The 23,938-nt window shown below is 47.7% G+C and overlaps 1 protein-coding gene across 2 annotated transcripts in view; it reads right to left on the reverse strand.

Annotated features, from left to right (window-relative positions):
- ubr2 (ubiquitin protein ligase E3 component n-recognin 2) overlaps positions 1-23,938 on the reverse strand; it is a 33,633-nt gene that overhangs the window by 9,390 nt on the left and 305 nt on the right. Inside the window, exons 2-35 of one of the 2 annotated variants that reach the window (XM_041946993.1) lie at positions 22,188-22,465; positions 21,362-21,440; positions 19,947-20,060; positions 19,150-19,280; positions 18,364-18,502; positions 17,674-17,736; positions 17,169-17,289; positions 16,977-17,084; positions 16,201-16,289; positions 14,543-14,641; positions 14,052-14,215; positions 13,677-13,776; positions 13,454-13,582; positions 11,975-12,158; positions 11,567-11,628; positions 11,247-11,357; positions 10,614-10,679; positions 9,254-9,370; positions 9,059-9,122; positions 8,404-8,528; positions 7,963-8,015; positions 7,440-7,542; positions 7,303-7,351; positions 6,369-6,523; positions 5,546-5,648; positions 4,413-4,522; positions 2,956-3,039; positions 2,660-2,841; positions 2,314-2,522; positions 2,130-2,223; positions 1,683-1,844; positions 1,298-1,395; positions 858-918; positions 148-296 (exon numbers count right to left, since the gene is read on the reverse strand). In XM_041946993.1, coding sequence (XP_041802927.1) covers positions 148-296; positions 858-918; positions 1,298-1,395; positions 1,683-1,844; positions 2,130-2,223; positions 2,314-2,522; positions 2,660-2,841; positions 2,956-3,039; positions 4,413-4,522; positions 5,546-5,648; positions 6,369-6,523; positions 7,303-7,351; positions 7,440-7,542; positions 7,963-8,015; positions 8,404-8,528; positions 9,059-9,122; positions 9,254-9,370; positions 10,614-10,679; positions 11,247-11,357; positions 11,567-11,628; positions 11,975-12,158; positions 13,454-13,582; positions 13,677-13,776; positions 14,052-14,215; positions 14,543-14,641; positions 16,201-16,289; positions 16,977-17,084; positions 17,169-17,289; positions 17,674-17,736; positions 18,364-18,502; positions 19,150-19,280; positions 19,947-20,060; positions 21,362-21,440; positions 22,188-22,465 — 3,955 coding nt within the window. Of the gene's footprint in view, positions 1-147; positions 297-857; positions 919-1,297; positions 1,396-1,682; positions 1,845-2,129; positions 2,224-2,313; positions 2,523-2,659; positions 2,842-2,955; positions 3,040-4,412; positions 4,523-5,545; positions 5,649-6,368; positions 6,524-7,302; positions 7,352-7,439; positions 7,543-7,962; positions 8,016-8,403; positions 8,529-9,058; positions 9,123-9,253; positions 9,371-10,613; positions 10,680-11,246; positions 11,358-11,566; positions 11,629-11,974; positions 12,159-13,453; positions 13,583-13,676; positions 13,777-14,051; positions 14,216-14,542; positions 14,642-14,714; positions 14,814-16,200; positions 16,290-16,976; positions 17,085-17,168; positions 17,290-17,673; positions 17,737-18,363; positions 18,503-19,149; positions 19,281-19,946; positions 20,061-21,361; positions 21,441-22,187; positions 22,466-23,938 lie in introns of both variants that reach the window. The other variant, XM_041946992.1, reaches the window with a different exon arrangement.

A 23,938-nucleotide genomic window follows, 5' to 3' on the forward strand; every position in this document is an offset into this window, starting at 1 on the left:
TCATACTGGACTGCATGAAATTATCACTGTATAAAACAAAACCAACACTGTGATATAAACTTTATGACCCTAAAGACACATCCAGGGTTCCCACAGGGATACTGACACAAATGTGTGTGTGTACGTATCTCTCAGGTGTGTGTATACCTATACTCTGGATGGTGTAGGCGCAGGTGGACCAGATCAGCACCGGGACTCTCTGGTCTTGCTCGTTGGGGTTCACCTTCAGTCCCACCTTGTAGGCTGACATGCTGAAGGTGGTAATCATCTCGCTGATGCTGCTGGAGAACAGGTTCCTGTGCGAGACAGTGACATCACTCCTGACATCATCTAGGTGCGTTCTCGGATGTGAAGTAGTGCCACAGTTCACATAACAGAATCAGAGTGGGCAGGCCAGACTACATTCAGTCCTGGTTAACTTTACAAACAAAGCAGTAAACCTGCAGGCCTCTGGACTCACACCTGCAGGTCTGGACCACATCAGTAACTACAGGTGAACATGATACTTTAGCAGCGCTGTTGTTCTTCAAATCAGACAGACCGTCTGCAGCCAGTAGCTCTGTGACACTGTACTGAGGAACAACAGAGATTTAGCTAAACGCTAACATCAACATGCTAACGCTTAACATGAGAACATGTCCAAACATCAGCTGTTTTATACTGAACACAGAGACAAAGATGAAGATCACAGTGGTGCTGGTCTGCAGCAGAGGTCCAGCTGACGTGTTCATAGAGCTCATTCTGATTCATTCGTTCAGTGAAGCTGCTTTGGATCTGTTGCTGCTGTGTAATCAGACTGAGCACTAACTGTATTACAGGTTATTGATCAGGATCAATACAAACAGCTGCTGACTCACTGTGGACTGAAGTCGACTCTGAATCCTTCAGGAACACCGGGCCCAGCCCCCTCTGCTACACCTGACACACACACACACACACACACACACACACACACACACACACACACACACACAGAGCTTAAGTTTTACCCAGAAAACCTGACTGAAGGTTTGTCTCCATCCTGCTGCAAACAGCAGGTGGAGCTGATCCTCCAGTCGCTGCCATTAAACCACCACAGAAGAAGAGACACAAAGAGATGACATCATTCAAAGGTCAAACAATGAAAACATGATGGAGATCAGACATTTCTGTTGGTTTAATGTGCTCATGTGAGGAAGGTTACAGCCTCCTCATCATCCTTCACATGCATCTGATAAACAAGTGTGGATGGAAACACACACACATTAATACACATGGACAAAGACTCCCCCCTCTAAAAGACTGACAGGTGACTGACCAGACTGCCCATCAATCTGCTTCCTGTGGTCAGAGTGCAGTACTGCCATCTGCTGATTGGTTGTTTTAAGCCACGCCTCCAGACTGGGATGACCAACACTAAGTGAAAATATGACAGAGAGAGAGTCAGATGTGTGTGTGTGTGTGTGTGTGTACCTGTGGTCAGGTGTGAGTGTGTACCTGTGGTCAGGTGTGTGTGTACCTCTGATCAGGTGTGTATGTACTCGTGGTCAGGTGTGAGTGTATACCTGTGGTCAGGTGTGAGTGTATACCTTTGATCAGGTGTGAGTGTACCCGTGGTCAGGTGTGAGTGTACCTCTGATCAGGTGTGTGTGTACCTGTGGTCAGGTGTGAGTGTGTACCTGTGGTCAGGTGTGAGTGTGTACCTGTGGTCAGGTGTGTGTGTGTGTGGCAGCAGAGGGATCACAGTATTGCTCAGACACTCGCACAGTGGACACAGGAACTCTCCATTCTCCACGTCATAGCTGGTGTGACCTCGAAGACGCTGTTGACGTCTCTGCTCCTTCAACTGCACTGCCTCAAAATATCTGACACACACACGCACACACGCACACACACACACACACACACACACACACACACACACACACACACACACACACACACACACAGTGTAACAGGAAGCTCTAACATGTAGTCAGGGTTACAAACATCCACGTTTCTGGTCCAGGTGCTGAGTTTGATTCCTCTGAAACTGAAAGTCTTGGAATTCGTTTTAACCTTTAAAATAGTGAAACTGGCTCCAGTTGTTTAATTATTGGAGGTATTTTGGCTGATTTGTTGCCCTCTGAATGACTGATGGTTTGCCTTACCTCTGCCAGCAGGTGGCGTGCATGATGTGTCCACAGCTGGCTGTGTGAATCCCCAGAGAAAGGTCAGGATGCATGAACAGAGGGTCGTGACGCTCTGAAACATACATTCACACATCTGTCAATCAACACTAATCAATACTGATCAGTTGCTGTGCTGCTGATGTCACAGTGAGGCTCCACCCACCCGGGTCAGGCAGGTTGCGACGGCGGTTTTTGGACAAAACCGTCGACCTCTGGACAAACGCTGCCAGCACCATGGCTCTGCCATGACCTTTGACCTCCTGCTCCTCCTGACACAGGATGCATGTCACCAGCTGACGGCGCTCTGCTCCGCCCACCCTCCTGGGACCAACACACACCTGAGAAACACAGGATGCCTCCAAACTAGGAGGACTGGGAGGAGAGAAGTAGGGAGAGAAAAGTGAACGAAAGAACATAAAATTCTGTGGATGAGACCAGACACACTGCAGCCGTCTACACAGTGCTCTGCTGTGGACAGTACCAGGAGTCACCAGCAGGTCCAGGTGTACCTGCTGTCTGCAGCGGCAGACGTGGAGGCCTCCAGCTCCTCCAGACTCTGCTGGAATAGTTCTTTGTTCTCGTTGATGAAATGTTTCTGCATCTCAGACATCTGAGCCATGATCTTCTCCCTCCTGAGCCGAGCCATCTCCGCCTTCCTCTTCCTCTCTGCCTTGTCTTTGTCTCGCACTGTCTGCAGGGAGACAACACGCCAGATTGATTAGTTCATGTAATCAATAATCAACCAGATCTCAACAAACCACCTAATTTCATTCTGATTTCATTCCTCAGTCATGAAGTGTCGTACCTCCTCTTTTCCTTGTCCCTGGCTGACTGTGACAGTGGAAATGGAGGACGATCGTTCTCTCATCGTTTTGATATTTGCCACCATCTGCACACACAAACAAACTTCTAGGTCAGCGGTCGGCAGCCTTTACCCCCCAAAGAGCCATTTGGACCCGTTTCCCACAGTACAGAAAACACAAGGTTTTTTTTTTTTATGCTGTACAAACAAACCATAACGTGTCGCATTTATGAAATCAATGAACGACTGCAGAGAAAACTAAATGACATCACTGCATGCAACAAAAACATCTTGAACCCCGAAAAAAAGACGTTGGGTTGAAGGTTGAAAGTAAAATACTCAAAGTCTGTTTGAGTCTGCAGAACTTAAATTATCCACCGGCAGCAAACCTAAAATGTCGTCCTCTGCAGTCAGCCTAAATAATAATGGGACTGTTTCATCGAACAATGAAAAAATATGAATATATGCTAAATAACGAATGAACCTCTGCACATCAGGGCTGCACGCCATCACCTGCATCTTTACATCGTAAGCTGTCACCTGTGAGCGTGCACAATGTTTGTCTAAGAAACAACCTAAAATAAAATACATTTAATTAAATACTCATTAATTATTTCCAGGAGCCGCATCAGAGGGATCAAAGAGCTGCATGCGGCTCCGAAGCCGCGGGTTGCTGACCCCTGTTCTAGATCAAGATCTAGATCAGACAGAGGCAAAGATTGACCCAGAGTAACCAAGATTTCACACTTGGTCTTCAAGAAGTGAATTGGAATAAAAAGGGGACCAGGATGGAGCTCTGTGGGACTCCCTGAGGAACTAACTAGCTCCATTAAATCCATTAAACACTTTTTCAAAACGATCCTTGACCTAAACCATAGTTTAATCATTACTGTGTACATACATACCGCGTAATTAACCTTAGGTCATATAATCCACCCCTAGCTCACGTTAGCACCTGATTTTAATTTAGTTTCTCGTCTTTGTCTCAGAGAGATGTTTAAATTTGAATAAATGAATAAATTTAGTGATAGTTCAATGTTTTTATTTAACTTTACGGTTGAGATACATGGAGCTCAGGTGGGCCGGACAGGTCTGAAGCAGAGCGGGTCCATTAAATTCAACTGAAGCTGCTACAATGACCATGAAGAGAGGCTAACAAGGTCAGTACTGAAAGTCTACTGACTCCAGTTGCACTGCTCATCTTTGTTTGTATGCAGCTGGTCTGTTTTTTCCCTCTACGTGTGGCAACAGGTACTAGCTACACGGTGACACCCGGCGTCCATTTATTTCAGACATTAGCTTCATATCTGTCAGAAAAAACAAATCTTCATCATAATATAACAGAAAGTACGTTTTTGATGATCTGAGTGATCCGAACCTTTACGATCACATCACATACATGAAATACAGGCCAGCGACTTGTCTGTACAGTGTGACATCAGAATGACATCAGCATTTACCTTGAGGATCCAGGTGATCATGTCTTTGTGGATCTCCAGGTGAGGAGCATTCTGAAGACTCTCCAACAAAGCCAGGACACTTCCTGAAGTACTGGGAGCTTCACCTGGACCTGAACCACAGACAGACAGACAGACAGACAGACAGTCAGTCAGACAGAGAGACAGACAGACAGAGAGACAGACAGAGAGACAGACAGACAGTCAGTCAGACAGACAGACAGACAGACAGAGAGACAGTCAGTCAGACAGTCAGACAGACAGACAGACAGTCAGTCAGACAGAGAGACAGAGAGACAGAGAGACAGACAGAGAGACAGACAGACAGACAGACAGACAGAGAGACAGTCAGTCAGACAGACAGACAGACAGACAGACAGAGAGACAGACAGACAGAGAGACAGACAGAGAGACAGACAGACAGACAGACAGACAGAGAGACAGTCAGTCAGACAGTCAGACAGACAGACAGACAGTCAGTCAGACAGAGAGACAGAGAGACAGACAGAGAGACAGACAGACAGACAGTCAGTCAGTCAGACAGACAGACAGACAGTCAGACAGACAGACAGACAGACAGACAGACAGACAGACAGACAGAGAGACAGACAGACAGACAGTCAGTCAGACAGAGAGACAGAGAGACAGACAGACAGAGAGACAGACAGAGAGACAGACAGACAGTCAGTCAGACAGACAGACAGACAGTCAGACAGACAGACAGACAGACAGACAGCTGCTGCAGTGTGAGCAGAATTCAGCTGCTGTCATGATCATTGATCCTGATGTAGTTTCCTGTCAGGTCACAGATCCAGACAGTGGTGTCCCAGTCCTGAATGTGGACTCCTCTCGAGACGCTTGGCTACTTCTGTAGGTAGTAAGCTAATTAGCCGGACATGCTAACATTTTGGGTCGTGTTTCAAGTTTTTGAAAGACTACAGCGAAGATGCCGGCCTCATGCACGCCATGTCAACATGTCTAGAAACCGAAAGCTTGAGGCCTGCTGGAGCCTTGTCAGTTACTGTGATTGGACTGTAAGCTGTGGAAAGCTGCGAAAGGATCAATTAAAGAAAAGAACTCATTTACGGATTGGCAGTGTAACTAATCAACCGATCGACTAATCTGCGTGTACTAACGTGTGATCTTGCAGGTGTAGTTGAAGGTGATGTCATCGTCTCCACTGCTGTTCTCCAGCTGCTGCTGCTCCTCCAGCAGAGCCATACCCACCAGGTGGAGCACCTGTACACGCAGTACACAGAGTACACACACAGAGTACACAGTTAATGCAATCATTGTCACTCACTGAGTTTTTCCATGTTATTTTCTCATCAGCAGCCCCCGAGGATCAAACTGACTGACTTTCAGAATAAAAGCCTGGTTTAGACTGACCTCAGACCTGCAGAATAAAATAGGAAATGCAGCTAATCAATATTTGATCAGACCCTGCTCAAGTTTCTGTTGTGAAGGAATAAAGGATTCACTTTCGACTGTCTGAGTAACAGAATGAAAAAAACTCCACGACATTAAACCCCAGCGTCTCTTAGCTAGTTTCAACTGATTAATGTTTGCTAACTCCGCTGTCTCCGGCGTAGTTGTGTCCATATGATGGACAAACACGGAGTTAGGTGGAAGAGTTAGCTTTATTCAGTGTTAGCTTATAAAAAGCTTTATGGGGGGAGAAAACGGACAGATGTTTATATTTATATGTTTAAATAGCACCTGTAATCACGTGTCTCTCTGCTGTTACACTCTGCGTCCGACAGTTTTCTAATTCTTACCGAGAGACAAAGCAGACGACATCATTTCCTGTAATTAACCACAGAGCGCGCTGTGCGTCCTAACAGACCCAACTAATCGATGTTCGTTGTTTCAGGAAGGTCGACAGAGACCGAGGACCAGAACAAGAAGCAGCTGATCAGAGATGTCCACCTGCATGTCCACACTCTGTGTGAGTCTTACCCTCTGCAGCATAGACTCCGTCCAGCCCCCGCCGCTGGGCTCCACTGCCCACTGCAGCACAGCGCCCTCTACAGCCAGCAGCACGTCACACTGCAGCAGGTTCACCAGACTGGCAAACAGAGGACAGAGGGGGGGAGGCAGAGGGGGGGGCAGGGCTGAGACACACAGAGGGAGACAGAGAGACACACAGAGACACACAGACACACAGAGGGACACAGAGAGACACACAGAGGGACACAGAGAGACACACAGAGACAGAGAGGGACAGAGGGACACAGAGGGACACACAGAGGGACACACAGAGGGACACACAGAGACACAGAGGGACACAGAGGGACACACAGAGAGACACAGAGGGACACAGAGGGGCACAGAGAGATACAGAGACACACAGAGGGACACAAAGAGGGACACAGAGACACAGAGAGACACACAGAGGGACACAGACACAGAGAGACAGACAGACAGACAGAGGCACACAGAGGGACACAGACACACAGAGGGACACAGAGACACAGAGAGACAGACAGGCACACAGAGGGACACAAAGAGATACACAGAGACACATGGAGACACAAAGAGGGACACAAAGAGATACACAGAGACACATGGAGACACACAGAGGGACACAGACACAGAGAGACAGACAGACAGACAGAGGCTCACAGAGGGACACACAGAGACACACAGACACAGAGAGACGCAGAGACACAGGAGAGAGAGAGAGTTGGTAATCAGTGGATCTCAGTGAAACTACAGCAGCCACAGGAGGTGAAGAGACTTAAAGTTATGAAAAGGGTGAATGAAGACAAACTTTCCACACAGAACACCAAACACGGCACATTAGCCTGACGTTACCCAGACCACGACAATTTAAGAGTCAAAACACATCAGCAGCAGATCGCCCAGACCACAGAGAAGACAGCGTGTTTACCTGTGTCCTCAACGTTCTGTCTCCTCAGCTTCCTCTGAGCCTCCTCGGCCTGCAACCCACATCACACTCCGTTACCATGACAACATGCAAATCAATGACACAAACATCAATCAATAACATGTTCGGTGGGCGAGTACCTTGGACTGATCGGCTCTGCTGTAGTGATGGAAGTACAGGTTGAAGTGTTTGTTCCACTCAGGACGCAGTTCATACAGACCACGCCCCGTCACGCCTGGCTTCCTGTAAACACAGTATAAATACACACAGTACTACAGTCAGTCCTACAGGCTGCAGCCTGTCACGCCTGGCTTCCTGTAAACACAGTATAAATACACACAGTACTACAGTCAGTCCTACAGGCTGCAGCCTGTCACACCTCACTTCCTGTAAACACAGTATAAATACACACAGTACTACAGTCAGTCCTACAGGCTGCAGCCTGTCACACCTCACTTCCTGTAAACACAGTATAAATACACACAGTACTACAGTTAGTCCTACAGGCTGCAGCCTGTCACGCCTGGCTTTCTGTAAACACAGTATAAATACACACAGTATTACAGTCAGTACTGTGACATCTGACTTCTCAGTACAGTACAGTAACTTTAAGGTGGACTGGTATGTGTGTCTAAAGGTGGAAGTATTAAGAAGGAGGCTGACTTGAATGAAGCCACGCTGTCGATGACTCGCTCCAGACCCGTCTCCTTGTTACCCTGAAGACAAAAACAGTCAAAGATAAAGTGTCTGTAGGTAAACAGAGAGACAGACAGGTAAACAGAGAGACAGACAGGTCAACAGGACAAACAGACAGGTAAACAGAGAGACAGACAGGTCAACAGGACAAACAGACAGGTAAACAGAGAGACAGACAGGTAGACAGAGAGACAGACAGGTGAAAGAACAGACAGACAGATAAACAGAGAGACAGACAGGAAGACAGAGACAGACAGGTAAACAGACATACAGGTAAACAGGACAAACAGACAGGTAAACAGAGAGACAGACAGGTAAACAGGACAGACAGACAGGTAAACAGAGAGACAGACAGGTAGACAGAGAGACAGACAGGTAAACAGAGAGACAGACAGGCAGATGTCTCACATTCTCCGGCAGGGCTTTCACCAGCTCACTGTGAGCCATCGGTCTGATTGACAGCTGGTGGATGATTTCTCTTCTGACCTCATCAAAGGGCTCCACCTGGCCCACACCTGACACGTACCGCTCACCTGTAAACCATGAGCCACACACACACACACACACACACACACACACACACACACACAAACTATTGATTAAAGTGTGTGTATATCAGCCACACTGACAGGCTCCAGTCTGCTAGCAGCCCTGTGTTAGCATGCTAACATTATCTAATCAGCAGTAAACACAAAGTACAGGTGAGGCTGACAGGAATATCATTAGCTCTGCAGGTATTTGGTCATGAACCCAAGTATTGGATACATTCAGAGGGTCAATAAAGTTCTGACAGTTCATCCTAAGGGGAACATGAATGTCTGAAACACATTTCATCACAAACATCAAACAGCTGTCGAGATATTTCACTGAAAAAATCACAAGTCTGGTCTTTAAGAGGTTTGTGGTTTCCTGACGATGATGTCGCAGCTGAACAAAGAACAACCACCTGTTTAACCATGTCGCCATGGTGACCACGAACGTATTTCACTGCTCCTCTAATTCTGCTTTAAAATGTTTCACCATTTCTTTTTAAATTCAGTTAAAGCAGTACAGACAGACTCACAGACAACCATGATGATGAGGTGAAGCATCTCCTCGATCAGAGTGTTGTTCTGCTGGACCACATCCTGTCACACACAGACGGTACACTGTCAGTAGACTGTCAGCAGACTGTCAGCAGAGTCAGTACTGACCCTGTTAGCCTCTCTGCATCTCCTCCTGCAGTCTGGCACAGAGTCAGTAGACTGTCAGTACTCACCTTGTTAGCCTCTCTGTATCTCTTCCTGCAGTCTGCAGAGCTGAAAATGTGGAATAGTTCGAATCGACTCAGAATGATCATGAGGAAGTGATTTGGATCCATCATGGACGCCCCCGCCTGCATGGAAAACAGAGCCAGAAACAAAAAACGTCAGAAACTAAAAATCTACCTGGTGTCAGATGACAGGTGGGGTCAGTCGGATCATAAACATAAACATGGGTGTCAGCAGTCAGTAGAGTCAGTGGATGTCAGTAGAGTCAGCGGATGTCAGAGTCAGTGGATGTCAGTAGAGTCAGCGGAGTCAGTGGATGTCAGTAGAGTCAGTGGATGTCAGTAGAGTCAGCGGATGTCAGAGTCAGTGGATGTCAGTAGAGTCAGTGGATGTCAGTAGAGTCAGTGGGTGTCAGAGTCAGTGGAGTCAGTAGAGTCAGTGGAGTCAGTGGATGTCAGTGGATGTCAGTGGATGTCAGTAGAGTCAGTGGATGTCAGTAGAGTCAGTGGGTGTCAGAGTCAGTGGATGTCAGTGGATGTCAGTGGAGTCAGTGGATGTCAGTAGAGTCAGTAGAGTCAGTGGGTGTCAGTAGAGTCAGTGGGTGTCAGAGTCAGTGGATGTCAGTGGATGTCAGTGGATGTCAGTAGAGTCAGTGGATGTCAGTAGAGTCAGTGGATGTCAGTGGATGTCAGTAGAGTCAGCGGAGTCAGTGGATGTCAGTAGAGTCAGTGGGTGTCAGAGTCAGTGGAGTCAGTGGATGTCAGTAGAGTCAGTAGAGTCAGTGGGCGTCAGTGCAGTCAGTGGAGTCAGTGGATGTCAGTGGATGTCAGTGGATGTCAGTAGAGTCAGTGGGTGTCAGAGTCAGTGGATGTCAGTGGATGTCAGTGGAGTCAGTGGATGTCAGTGGAGTCAGTGGATGTCAGTAGAGTCAGTAGAGTCAGTGGGTGTCAGTGGAGTCAGTGGAGTCAGTGGAGTCAGTAGTCAGTGGATGTCAGTGGATGTCAGTAGAGTCAGTGGAGTCAGTGGATGTCAGTGGGTGTCAGTGGGTGTCAGTGGAGTCAGTGGATGTCAGTGGATGTCAGTGGGTGTCAGTGGGAGTCAGTGGGAGTCAGTGGGAGTCAGTAGAGTCAGTGGAGTCAGTGGATGTCAGTGGGTGTCAGTGGGTGTCAGTGGAGTCAGTGGATGTCAGTGGAGTCAGTGGATGTCAGTGGGTGTCAGTGGGTGTCAGTGGAGTCAGTGGATGTCAGTGGAGTCAGTGGATGTCAGTGGATGTCAGTAGAGTCAGTAGAGTCAGTGGATGTCAGTGGATGTCAGTGGGTGTCAGTGGGTGTCAGTGGGTGTCAGTGGATGTCAGTGGAGTGCTTGTACCTGCAGCATGATGATGTCTTTGTCGAACATCTCCACTCTACACTTGACGTTGTGATAATAATAAATCTGAAACAGACAAAGACACTGATGAACGAAGAACACATGAATCCAAAGTCTGTAAAATTAACCAAAAGGAGTGTAGAGTCAGAATCACTGAAAGCATCTCATCTCATCTCAAACATAACATCTGAGTTCAGTTAATTCAGGACTATCTGAGCTCTAATAGTCTCTGTTTAGTGTGAGAGACTCTGGAGGTCCGGCAGACGTCCGAGTCTCGGAGCTGCTGATGTGATTTAAATGATGGTGAACATCCAACATGTTGAAGACATGTTGTCAGTTATTCATCTGACTAAAAATGATCTTCACACCTCCACTGTTGACAGCTGATGGTAAATGATGGACAGGTTTGATGTGGATCTTCAGAGGACACTGAGTCAGACAGTTTAGAGGAGGCTTCACGTCTTCAGTGAACATGACGTCCATCGGACATCAATGACTCTGCTCTTCACTGTTTGACGGGATTTAACCGCTTCCTGTCTCTATTATTAGCAGTCGTAGTGACAGTAGCTGTAGTTGTAGCAGTAGGCTGGATGTCTATTATGGGATGTCTGCTCCTGTCAGGTATCGACTCACCTGGTTGATCAGGGAGAAGCCGTTCCTCCTCCACATCCCAGCATGCACCTGGGCACAGAGGACCAGGCAGCGAAGGGGAAGCTCGATCAGGAGGGGGGGGCTGAGTTCACCCTAAGGACACGCACACGCACACGCACGCACACACACACACACACACACACACACACACACACACACACACACACACACACACACTAACAGTGGTTTAGTGCATCAGTTTCAGACAGACAGTCCAACAGACAAAGAGACACACAGACAGGCAGGCAGACAGGCAGACAGACAGACAGACAGACAGACAGACAGACAGACAGGTTACTGACCAGAGGAAGCTGTTCAGGGAAACGGGAGGCGACTTCTGTCCTGCTGAGGAGAACGTGGAGTCCTGACAAGAGGAGGAAGAAACAAATATTCAGGCCTGTGTGCACTGTGTCTGTTGATGTGAGGAAGGTCACAGCCTCCTCTTCCTCCACACAGACCTGCTGTCTGCAGCTCTGCTCTGATCGTCACTAATTCACTGTGTCTGTCGATGTGAGGAAGGTCACAGCCTCCTCTTCCTCCACACAGACCTGCTGTGTCTGTTTCTGTGTTAATCCACAAACCTTCACCCGTCAGACAGGAAACACTTTCAAACATATTTTCCCTGGTTTATTTCTATCTCTAGTTTATTTATGAGTAAACAGGAAGTATGAATGAAAACAGGAGTCGGAGTGCAGAGTGTGAGTGTTTACCTGCCAGGAGTCTGCAGACCGGCAGGTGTATGGACACTTTGTCCTGAGACACCTGGTACCTGAACGTCTCCACGCAGTGACCGGCCAGACTCAAGCTGATTGGCTGCTCGCCGTCTGGAAGGCTGCTGTGACAGTGACTGAGCGCGCTCAGACACCTCCTGTAGGCATCGATCAGCACGCGCTCCTGAAACACACCGAGAACGTGGTTTAGTCAAACAGTCACAGGTGAGTCACACCTGCGTGTTGATGTGCACACAGTGTGTTTATCTACCCCAGTGTTAAATCTAACCAGACAGCTGCACACAAACAGCTGTTATAACACCAATCAATAATGATCGATCAATAATCAAACCAGATGTGTTCTGCTGCAGAGGCTCTACCTGACTGTCTATCTGTGGAGTCAGAACACGGTTAGCATGTCTGAAGAAGAAGAAGACAAAGTGTCTCTACGGGACACCTCATGATGAGCAGAAGAAGCAGGAAACCTTAGACTGGAACCACACTGTGGGTCACCTGGAGATCCAGGTTTCAGACTGAACTCACATAAGATCCCTTCAAACCGCTGCAGAAACACAGCTGGACTGATGGCATGAGTCCACACAGGTAACAGACCTGCTGAGTTCTCCTGGACTGATGGCATGAGGTCACACAGGTAACAGACCTGCTGAGTTCTCCTGGACTGATGGCATGAGGTCACACAGGTAACAGACCTGCTGAGTTCTCCTGTCTGTAGGTTTCTGTGTTGTCTGTCAGCTGAACTTCAGGTGATGCTGCAGCCTCAGTGAAGGAACGTCTTTATGAAATGTACTAAGGTTGGTTTCTGTCAGAGATCGATGCACTGACCCGCCCTGTAACGCCAATCATGTGTTGTGTTGTGTGTAAGAGGTACTCGGTGTAGTACTAGCAGTAGTTGTAGCAGGTAGAGGTACTGGGTGTAGTACTAGCAGTAGTTGTAGCAGTTGTGTTGTGTGTAAGAGGTACTGGGTGTAGTACTAGCAGTAGTTGTAGCAGGTGTGTTGTGTGAAAGAGGTACTGGGTGTAGTACTAGCAGTAGTTGTAGCAGGTGTGTTGTGTGTAAGAGGTACTCGGTGTAGTACTAGCAGTAGTTGTAGCAGGTAGAGGTACTCGGTGTAGTACTAGCAGTAGTTGTAGCAGGTGTGTTGTGTGTAAGAGGTACTGGGTGTAGTACTAGCAGTAGTTGTAGCAGGTGTGTTGTGTGTAAGAGGTACTCGGTGTAGTACTAGCAGTAGTTGTAGCAGTTGTGTTGTGTGTAAGAGGTACTGGGTGTAGTACTAGCAGTAGTTGTAGCAGTTGTGTTGTGTGTAAGAGGTACTCGGTGTAGTACTAGCAGTAGTTGTAGCAGTTGTGTTGTGTGTAAGAGGTACTGGGTGTAGTACTAGCAGTAGTTGTAGCAGGTGTGTTGTGTGTAAAAGGGTACTGGGTGTAGTACTAGCAGTAGTTGTAGCAGTACAGTCTCACATCAGTGGAGCACCACTCCTGGATCATGGAGATGATGTGAGTCAGCTTCATCTGCAGGGTGAAGGCTGCCTCCCACTCAGGCTCCATCTCTATGTGCTGCCCCACCTGTCTCACCACCGGGTCCATACCCTGACAGACACAGACAGGTGCACAGACAGACGGGTTCACAGTGACTGACAGACAGGCTTTACCTGACTGGCCAGGTTAGTGTCAGGTGTGTTACCTGCATACACTTGAGCAGCTCCAGAAAAGCGTCCAGACCTTCTAGAAACTTCAGTCTGAGCTGATCCGTCCAATCAGAGGGACGACTGATCAGGACGTACCTGCGCGCACACACACACACAGAAACACACACACACACGCGCACACACACACACACACACACACACACACACACACAGAGAAACACACACACACACACACACACACACAGAAACACACACACACACACACACACACACACACACACACAGAAACACACACACACACACAGAGAGAAACAAACAAACACACACACAGATATTAACTGGGGAATAAACTGGTATATAACTGGTGTGTGAACTGGTTCATGGTAACTGGTGTATAAACTGGTCCTAACTTCAGGTCTCCGATGAGGCTCTGCACACGTCCAAACTTGAAGGCCTGCTGGGCGGTGTAGCGGTCGAACTGGAAGCGTCCCTGCAGGTCTCTGTGGCGGAGGTGATCCACGAATGTCCTGATGATGGTCGTCATCAGGTTCTCCTCCACCATCAGCATGCGGGCCTGACACACACACACACACACACACACACACACACACACACACACACACACACACACACACACACACACAGATGCTTTAATCACACAACATGATGCACCATGAGAACAGCAACAGTTTCAACTACGTCACCTTGATGGAGGAATTACCAAACACAAAGCATTCGATGGCTCACTGCTGAAGAAGTCATGAAGGTGTGGCATCAGGAGGATTAATGTGAGAAATTCACCAAGCAAACTTCAAGAGGAGGTGTTAATGATTCTACTTAATTAATGATGAACAGCTCCTTCACTCCTCACCTCTGACACAGACAGTCAGACTGAACTCACCAGCGACGGGACGGTGAATATTTGTACTGACAGGTCAGTGATGGAGAACTCACGGTCGTGGTCGTCTCTCACGTAGTCGCACTGCAAGCGCTCATAGCTCTACCGGCAGGAGAGAGAGACAGGCAGAGAGAGAGACAGGTGTGTGGAGGTGCAGAGGAGGAGCAGTACTCACCATGGTCGGGACCGTGAAGAGCTGAACGGACAGTGAGGTCACTGACACCACTCGCTCGTGGTCGTCCTCCATAAAATCTGTCTGGAGGCGTCTGTAGTTCTAGATGGGACGACATTTCACCTCTGGGTCAGAGGTCGCTGCTGCCGGGCCGACACCCCACCAACCCCTCCACCCACAACTTCTTCTAACTCAATCTCAAACACAGCGTCCAGCTGCCCCGCTCGTTCACGCAGATCCGCCCGGCGCTGAAAACAGCCCCCAACAAACGCCCCATCTCCTGCAGATTTTTGAAACTACACCTCCTTCCAAGGCAGCACTTCCAGTCTGTGTACCTGACCCAGTTCAACCCAAAGTCCAAAACACATGTTCTTCCTCTTACCCCCCACTGCACCCACCCAGCGCCTCACTGAGGGACTGCGTCGTGTTTCTGGACAGACAAATCAGAAGTGTTCTTTGGCTCTTCATCACCACATTATACTCGAGACTTCTCCAAAACTCGTAACAAAACAGACAGACAACCAGCGCCACAGCTAAGAGGAAAAACATGTGTTTTTGAATCTGGGGTGCACTGTCCCTTTAAAACCAGTGGACACCCTGTCACTGGTTAGTGTCGACCCACTGTGACCAGTTCAACACAAGTGATTTCATTTTCACGCACTCGTCAAACGGCCACATCTCACGACCCCTCAGATGTATCTTGTGACCCTCTGTAGGGGTCGTGACCCCTCGTGGGACCCTCTGGTCTACAGGCAGAGAGCTGCATCTCATGATGACTCAGGATTTCTGGCTGGATGTCAAACTGCTGAAGATCTCCTCAGGTTAGTTACCTTAACTAAAGAAACAAAAACACTGGAGATGCTGCTCTCTGCCTCCGGATCATCTGTCTAAGAGCGGCCGCAGGTGGCCTGATGATGTCACATCCTGCTGCTCTCAGTGACAGGAGGCCAATCTGGGCCAATCTGGGCCAATCCAGGGTAAAAAACACCAACCAGAACTCAAACCTGAGTGCCTGAGGAGACGAGCTCAGGGACGACAACAACAACATTATTGGGACGCGGCCGTTGACAGGTTCGTGGCGTCTTCAGTGGCTGTCCTGCAGCTTTCGATCACATCACATGATCTTCAGCTGGCTCATCTGATGGAGACGTTCACTACGTCTGCTGATGAAGGTCATGTGATGGAAAAGCTGAAAACCTGTGACTGCTGCTATGCACCGACACCGATCGAGCTAATCAGATGATTTATCAGCTAGGATCGATCGAGTGGATGACATCATGATGACATCACACTCCATGAATGAACTGACTGCCTCCATCCCAGCACACACACACACACACACACACACACACACACACACACACACACACACACACACCTGCAGTGTGTGTCAGTGAGCTGTGAGAGGCGCTCTATTCGTGAGGACATAACAAAGTCAGAGTACAGAGATCAGGTGTGCTGATTGGACCTGTTGGATCAGGTGTGTTACCTTGGCAAACTGGATGGCAAAGATCTTCTTGTATTTGAGGTCCATGAGGAGGCTGTTCATCAGCAGCTGGTGGTAGATGTTCCTCGCTCCTACAGAGAGACAGACAGGCAGAGACAGAGACAGACAGAGACAGACAGACAGGCAGAGACAGAGACAGAGACAGACAGGCAGAGACACAGGCAGAGACAGAGACAGACAGGCAGAGACACAGACAGAGACAGACAGACAGAGACAGACAGGCAGAGACAGAGACAGACAGGCAGAGACAGAGACAGAGACAGACAGGCAGAGACACAGACAGAGACAGACAGGCAGAGACAGAGACAGAGACAGACAGGCAGAGACACAGACAGAGACAGACAGGCAGAGACACAGGCAGGCAGTCAATCACTGAAGAGTTTATTGAACCAGAGCAGAGTTACAGATGATTGTTAAAAACAGAAGGGTCCATAATGAGAAAATATTTGACTGGAAATCCTCCTGTTGGTCCAGGACATGTGGAGACCAACCAAAACTCTGCACACCACATCCCTTTGATTGAAAATGAAATGTAGGTCAAAGTGTAACGAGCGGATAGTTCAACAACATGGAAGAGGACTTTATTCTCTGTTTATTTTGTGATGCGTAGATCTCTTGTATTTGTTTTCCCTCGTATGGACGTATTGTACAAAAATACATATTTGTGTGGTTCAAACCTGTTTTTTTTTTTTAGTTAGAGGGAATATTCAAACATGACTTTGGGGCATTTTGGACAGGATGTACTGTACGTCTGTTACCTTTCCACATCTTGGAGTCATTGAGCATCAGCTTGTCGACCAGTGAGGAGTTTTCTCCCTCAGGCCCCCTCTGCAGGCCCACCTGACACAGGATCCTCCTCAGACCGTCTGGAACACAATGTGCAAACACTCAGTGCATACAGCAGGACTAACACCAACACACACTCAGAGGGTAATGAAGTCCATACATACCAGAGTACTGGATGACCTGTCCCAACCAGCTGAGTGCCTTCAGAGCAAAACACTGATGAGCAACAACAGACGAGTGCATCACCTCCACCCTGAGAGGCTTCGACTGACGACTGGTGTTCCTCTGAGCCAGGTGGTTTGTGGGAGGCAGAGGGTGAGAGTGAAAATGTTTATGGTGAAAAGTCTATTTAATGTCCACTGTCTTCAAACAACAAGACAAAAAGAATCCAGATGTCTGGTCTTCACCACACTCACACACATTATTCTGGTTGTTGTTAGCAATTCACTCTGCATTATGAGCAGATGAGCTGGACACATCAGCTACAAGTTAACCAGGCAGAGCGGCAGGCAGAGCGACAGGCAGAGCGACAGGCAGAGCGGCAGGCAGAGCGGCAGGCAGAGCGACAGGCAGAGCGGCAGGCAGAGCGACAGGCAGAGCGGCAGGCAGAGCGACAGGCAGAGCGACAGGCAGAGCGACAGGCAGAGCGGCAGGCAGAGCGACACTCACCACTATAACAGACTTGGCCTGTTCACAGAACTGGAAATCTCCATATCGAACTGACTTCCTGCCCTGCACACACAGACACAGACACAGACACAGACACACACACAGACACACACACAGACACACAGTTAACGAGAGTATTGTATATAATGGGAGTACTGAATATACATACATACACTTTGAGAGTAATGTTCATGTATATAATGAGTGTACTGTTCTGTATTTATGTATATGATGAGAGTCATGTATATAATATGTACAACCCTGAGTCCAGGTATTAATCTCTTTATCCAATCACGTGCTGACAAAGTGTTGACCCTCGCTCCATCCTCGCTGTGAACCACTGAGCCTTTCAACCATGATGCTATCACCTGTTAACAATCAGCCTGTTTACCTGTGGAATGATCCAAACAGGTGTTTTTGGAGCGTTCCACATCTTTCCCAGTCTTTAGCTGCTAAAAATCAATGCAGCTGATGAGCTCAGACATTAAATATATTGACTTTGTGCTGTTTTCAGGTCAGTTTATATCAGAGAGGACGAGCAGATTATCATATTATGTTTACTGATGTTTGACACAGTGTCATACTTTCATTGGACTCAGGGTTGTATATAATGAGAGTAATGTTTATAATGTGTAATTATTAATCAGAGTAGTATGCAGTATATGCTGTGTACATAATGAAAGTACTGACGTCTCGGTCCACAGTGGTGGCGAAGCTGACAGCTTCTTTCTGGCTGCAGTTGACGGCTTTCTGCAGAGTGTAGATCACCTGCTCATACGTGTGGACTTCATCATTAAACAACATGCAGTAGTAGGTGTCTCCTCGGTCCCTGAACACACAAATACGCACAGGCAGTATCAGTACATAGTATAACAGTATAATAAGCAGCATCAAGTGCTGTTAGCGTGAGAGTGTTTGTGCTCTCAGGTCAACACAAACTGCTGAGTCAGACTGCTGTCTGCTTCAGGCTGCAGCCCATCGTCTGCTCCGGAACATCTTCATGTTCATTTCCTTTGGGACAAAGACGTGGCTGGACAGCTAGCTGGTCTTTACTTTAACATACCATCGATGATATTAATTGTCTGTTAGCTGTACACAGTGTTACTGCCTTTGAATCTCGCTGGTGTAACAGCAGTTTTCTGGCTCACAGCTGAACCAAAGGTTCTGTGAGGACGACAAACATCTCCAGGTGCCGAGTCATCGGTCAAAGGTTTGTCCTGTTTACCTGAGAAGTGAACAACGTTTCAACTGCATGAGAACCTTCTGACAGGACCATGATTGTTCCACGTAGTAGTCAAACCCCCGGTGTTACCATGAAAACTGACTAACGGCTTGTGAAAAACTTCAGATCTTGATAACAAAATGCATAAAAATGAAAGGTCCTATTTTTTTCTTTGACACCGACACCCTCTGAGGTGTGAATAAGCAGGTAACGTGTGTGTGTGTGTGTGTGTGTGTGTGTGTGCGCACGCATACGGTGGCTCTAGTCCTGCAGGTAGTTGGTCGTCCTGTTCCCAGGTCAGCATGTCCACAGCATACTTCAGGATGATGGAGAAGATGCTGTAACCACGGGCAACCATGTCAGCCGGAAGCTGTGCTACAGGATCCTGTAGAATAAGTACAGAAATAAACTTTACTTCTATTTCTAAAGGATACAATATAAGTACAAATACAGCGACTTACAGAGAAATGAAACTAAAAACTTCAAACATGATACAGAGAAAATGCAAAACGTGATTTTATCTCTTTTCACTCTAAACAATGTGAGGCAACATCCATGATGAAAAAAACAAAAGTGTTTATTGGCTCCAAACAGGAATGAAATGAGGTTTAGACCTCGTTACCCCGCCCCATAATGAAGTTAATGAGTAAAAATGATTCATTCAGCAGCGTTTATTAGGCACAAAGCATATTCTGTAAGGCCAACAGACACATACAGACAGCAGAGGAGCAACAGACCAGCTGAGCTTGTGTTGTAACTAACTAACTGTAGCTAACGTTAGCTCTGGCTACGAGAGACGACACAAAAACATACGAGAACAAACAGTTTCCACGTCCAACATGGTGCTCCGGTTCTTTACTGAGGCTCAACGTTCACAGTTTCTCTGACTGTCCAACACTGAAATACATGCTAACATGCTAACAGCTAACTCAACAGGCTAACAGCAGAATGAACAGGAAGGACAGACAGACAGAGAGAGACAGACAGACAGGCAGAGAGAGACAGACAGACAGAGAGACAGACAGAGAGAGACAGACAGTGCGTGTCTCACCTCCTCCATGTCTCTGTTGTTGGCCGTTGGTGTGTGTTTCTGGCAGTAAGGACCCTTCTTCCAGGCTTCAGCGTCTCCACAGTCACAGAAACCTCCACCTCCTGACGTGGTCATCTACAACACCGACATCACATGTGTCTGTGTTCAAGGTGTCAGAGCAGACACACCTGGAGCACAACAGGCGCTGCGCTCATCCCGAACAGGTGAGCCTCGCACATCACTGACGTCTGTGCTGCTGACCGTTCCTCACCGACAACATGTCAGCGTCTCAGTACGGACCCCGAGCCACTGCTGCACAAAACATTATTTCCTGCATCGTTTTCCCAAAAACACACACACACCTGCTTCACAGCACTGTGTGTGTGTCTGTGAGTGTGTCTGTGTGAGTGTGTGTGTGTGTGTGTGTGTGTGTGTGTGTGTCTCTGTGTCTGTGTGTGTCTGTGTGTGTGTGAGTGTGTCTGTGTGTGTGTGAGTGTGTGTGTGTGTGTGTGTCTCTGTGTCTGTGTGTGTCTGTGTGTGTGTGAGTGTGTCTGTGTGTGTGTGTGTGTGTGTGTGTGTGTGTGTCTCTGTGTCTGTGTGTGTCTGTGTGTGTGTGAGTGTGTCTGTGTGAGTGTGTCTGTGTGTGTGTGAGTGTGTATGTCTGTGTGTGCGAGTGTGTGCGTGTGTGTGTGTATGTCTGTGTGTGTGTGTGTCTGTGTCTGTGTGAGTGTGTCTGAGTGTGTCTGTGTGTGTGTGTCTGTGTGTGTGTGAGTGTGTCTGTGTGTGTGTGAGTCTGTGTGTGTGTGTGTCTGTGTGTGTGTGAGTGTGTCTGTGTGTGTGTGTGTCTGTGTGTGTGTCTGTGTGTGTGTCTGTGTGTGTGTGAGTGTGTCTGTGTGTGTCTGTGTGTGTGTGTCACGTGCAGCAGACAGACTCTCAGCTGAAGGACGTTGGACTCTCAGCGGCTCTTTGTGCAGCTGACAGGTCGACTTTTGACCTCTGTGTATTAATGTGTTTGTGTGTTACAGTATGTGTGCGTGTTACAGTGTGTGTGAGTGTGGGTGGGTGTGTGTGTGTGTGTGTGTGTGTGTGGGGGGGTGTGTGTGCTGTGTTAAACTTGTACAGGTGTTCAGGTTTCTTCTCACACAGTTTCCCCGTCATACCACTGAATTCTAACACGGATGGTTAACACGTGCAAAACATGATAAACACACGGTCAGCAGTAAAGAACACACACACACCTGTCAGGTCTGTGTGTGGCATCAGAGCAGGTAAACAGCAGGTGTCCTCTGTCAGCTGTGGGACATCCATTTACCTGAGGGCTGGGCGGAGTCAGCAGGTGTGTGTCACTGTCACAGCCGCAGGGCGTCTGCAGTGTGTCACATTTCTGCTCTCACATCAACCAGCTGGTGTGTGTGTGTGTGTGTGTGTGTACTCACCCTGTATCGATGCTCTTTGTGAACACTGCCCAGGAAACACTGCATGCACAGAACACAGGTCGGGTCGGCTGCACACTCCCTACACACACGCACACGCACACGCACACACACACGTGCGCACGCACACACACGCACACACACACACGCACACGCACACGCACACACACACACACACACACAGAAAGACTCCAATGAACACCTCTGTTCAGGTTGTGTGTGTTACCTGCAGGAGAAGGTGTGTATCTGCTCAGGTTTGAGGTGAACATCAGCTGCTCTGATGTTCTTGAACACACTGATGGAGGACAGTAACCAGCCTGATGACCCATCTGTCTGTGTCACTAACATTCAGCACTTCGGCTAGCAGCTCGGTCCGACGCTGCTTATCGAGCCGACACGTTAACGCTGCTCTGATCGGTTCTAACAGAATTCATTCTGCTTTATTTTCTCATATGTTCTGAGGAGACGTTAACATTCGTGAGTAGCAGCTGCAACAAATCACGATTATACACAATGATGTGATTACTGAAATGTAAAAATCAATAAACAACAACAAAATGAATGAGCTGCGTCACAGGCCGGTAACTTAGCAACCAGTCACGAGCCGGATCAAGGCTCGACGAAGAAGAGGAGAGAATGCAAGAGCAGCAACTAACACAAGTTTAATGACAAAGACAACAGAACCAGACAGAGCGGAGGGCAGGGGATGAGGAAGAGGAGGAAGAGGAGGAAGAAGCTTATACACATGTTGTAGCCAGACCAGGTGAGCAGTGCCTGTCTGTGTCTGTGTCTGTGTCTGTGTCTGTGTGTGTGTGTGTGTGTGTGTTACCTGCAGGAGTAGGTGGGCTCTCCCACCTTGAACACGTGTCCACACAGCGGCGATGGCTGGTTCTTCTCCTGCAGGAGGGCCAGGCCGGAGGCCGGCTCCTCCCCCAGCAGGAGCCACTCCAGAGGGGCCAGGAGGAGCAGCTGACAGGCGAGCTCTTCCCTCTGCTCCTCCCTGCTGCTGCCGCTGCCCCCGCTGGGACCCTGGCAAAGGATTCTGGGTACATACACGGACAGGTGACGATACATCTCCTGCTGCAGGTCAGCCGCCACCAGCCACCGCTGAAGAGGAGGAGGAGGAGGAGAAGGAGGAAGAGTGACAAAGCAGGAGGAGGGTTGTGAGTTTTAGTCTTGTACTGTACTGCAGTAGCCCGTACTGTCTAGAAGTACTCCTGTACTGTCATGTAGTAGTTCTGTGCGTAAAAGCCACTTTTTATTTGTTTCTTGAACTTTCTGAACATAGGATTTAATATTCTTTTTGTGGTTTGCACAGTTGTCATTTATTGCTCTTATTGTTCATATTTGCACCTCTGTTCGCTGTTTGCACCCCCCCCCTGAAGAGCTTCTATAAGAGTAAATCTCTCCACTGTGAGATGAATAAAGCCTTATCTGACCTGTACTGTATGTAGTACTCTTTCAGTAGCTTATCTGCTCGGTGACTCTCACAGTGTCTGCTGCTGTGGCTCAGTGACACACTGACCTGGATAACATCTGACAGCTCTGAGCTAACACCCAGCTAACTCTGTGCGAGCACTGCAAAGGCTAGGCTAACTTTGAGCTAACACTAAGACATTGACAGTGTCACATAACAAGCTGCTGTCCTGGAACACACTGGAACAGATCTGTACAGACAGGACTGGTTTTCACCAGTGTAGCCCGAAATATCTAATTTAATATCTAATTTAATATAAATGTAAAGTTACATAACTTTATCCTTCTTTATCCACATCATCCACCTTTATCAGGTCGTCTCCACATGATGGTACTGAGACTAAAGCAGTACAGTACATGGGGTCCAAATAAATAATAACAATAGTAATAACTTATTTAGACTGAAATGTGTCACAATCTGAAACACTTGACAACATGCATCATCATGAAGAAACGTGTTCATGACCTGTGTGTGAAATCTCTAAATCAAGCAGCAAGCTAACAGGAGCTAACAGCTGATGGTGTTACAGCCAATCATTTTATTACACTTCAGTCTCGTTGTTATCATTTTGTCGATGATGTGTTTACACAAATGGCGCACAAATGATATTCAGACGGGCACAAATGTAGTGGCAAACAAAACAACAGATTCAGATATTTCAAAGGTTTTGACATCTGTGAAAGCACAAACTGTGCAGTTGTACAGGTGTGTCTGCACCTCACCTGCCGTTTTCATGGTTTGTTCTCAGACTTCAGTGCATCATTATCACATCGTATTTCAGATCTCATCTACATACATTGTAAGCTCATAATGTCTAATAAAATCTGTCAGTAAAAAGTGACAAAGTTGCAGTAAAAAGTTTGCAGTATGAATATATTTGAGCTTGTGTGCCAGACCGTGAAGGGTCACAGGAATCTGTGTAATACCAGGGTGACAGTTCAACTGCCGTCATGTTTACAGACGGTTATAATGTCAAATAAACGTCCAGTAACAGCTTATAACTGTGAAAACATGCAGGTGAGATTAAATAACATCACCAGTTGGTGTTTCAGCTCTTAGCTCGGACTGACAGACGCACAACAGCTGTTTCTGACAGCGTTAAT

This window comes from Chelmon rostratus, chromosome 11 (genome assembly GCF_017976325.1).
Source record: "Chelmon rostratus isolate fCheRos1 chromosome 11, fCheRos1.pri, whole genome shotgun sequence".
NCBI classification, from domain to species: domain Eukaryota; kingdom Metazoa; phylum Chordata; class Actinopteri; order Chaetodontiformes; family Chaetodontidae; genus Chelmon; species Chelmon rostratus.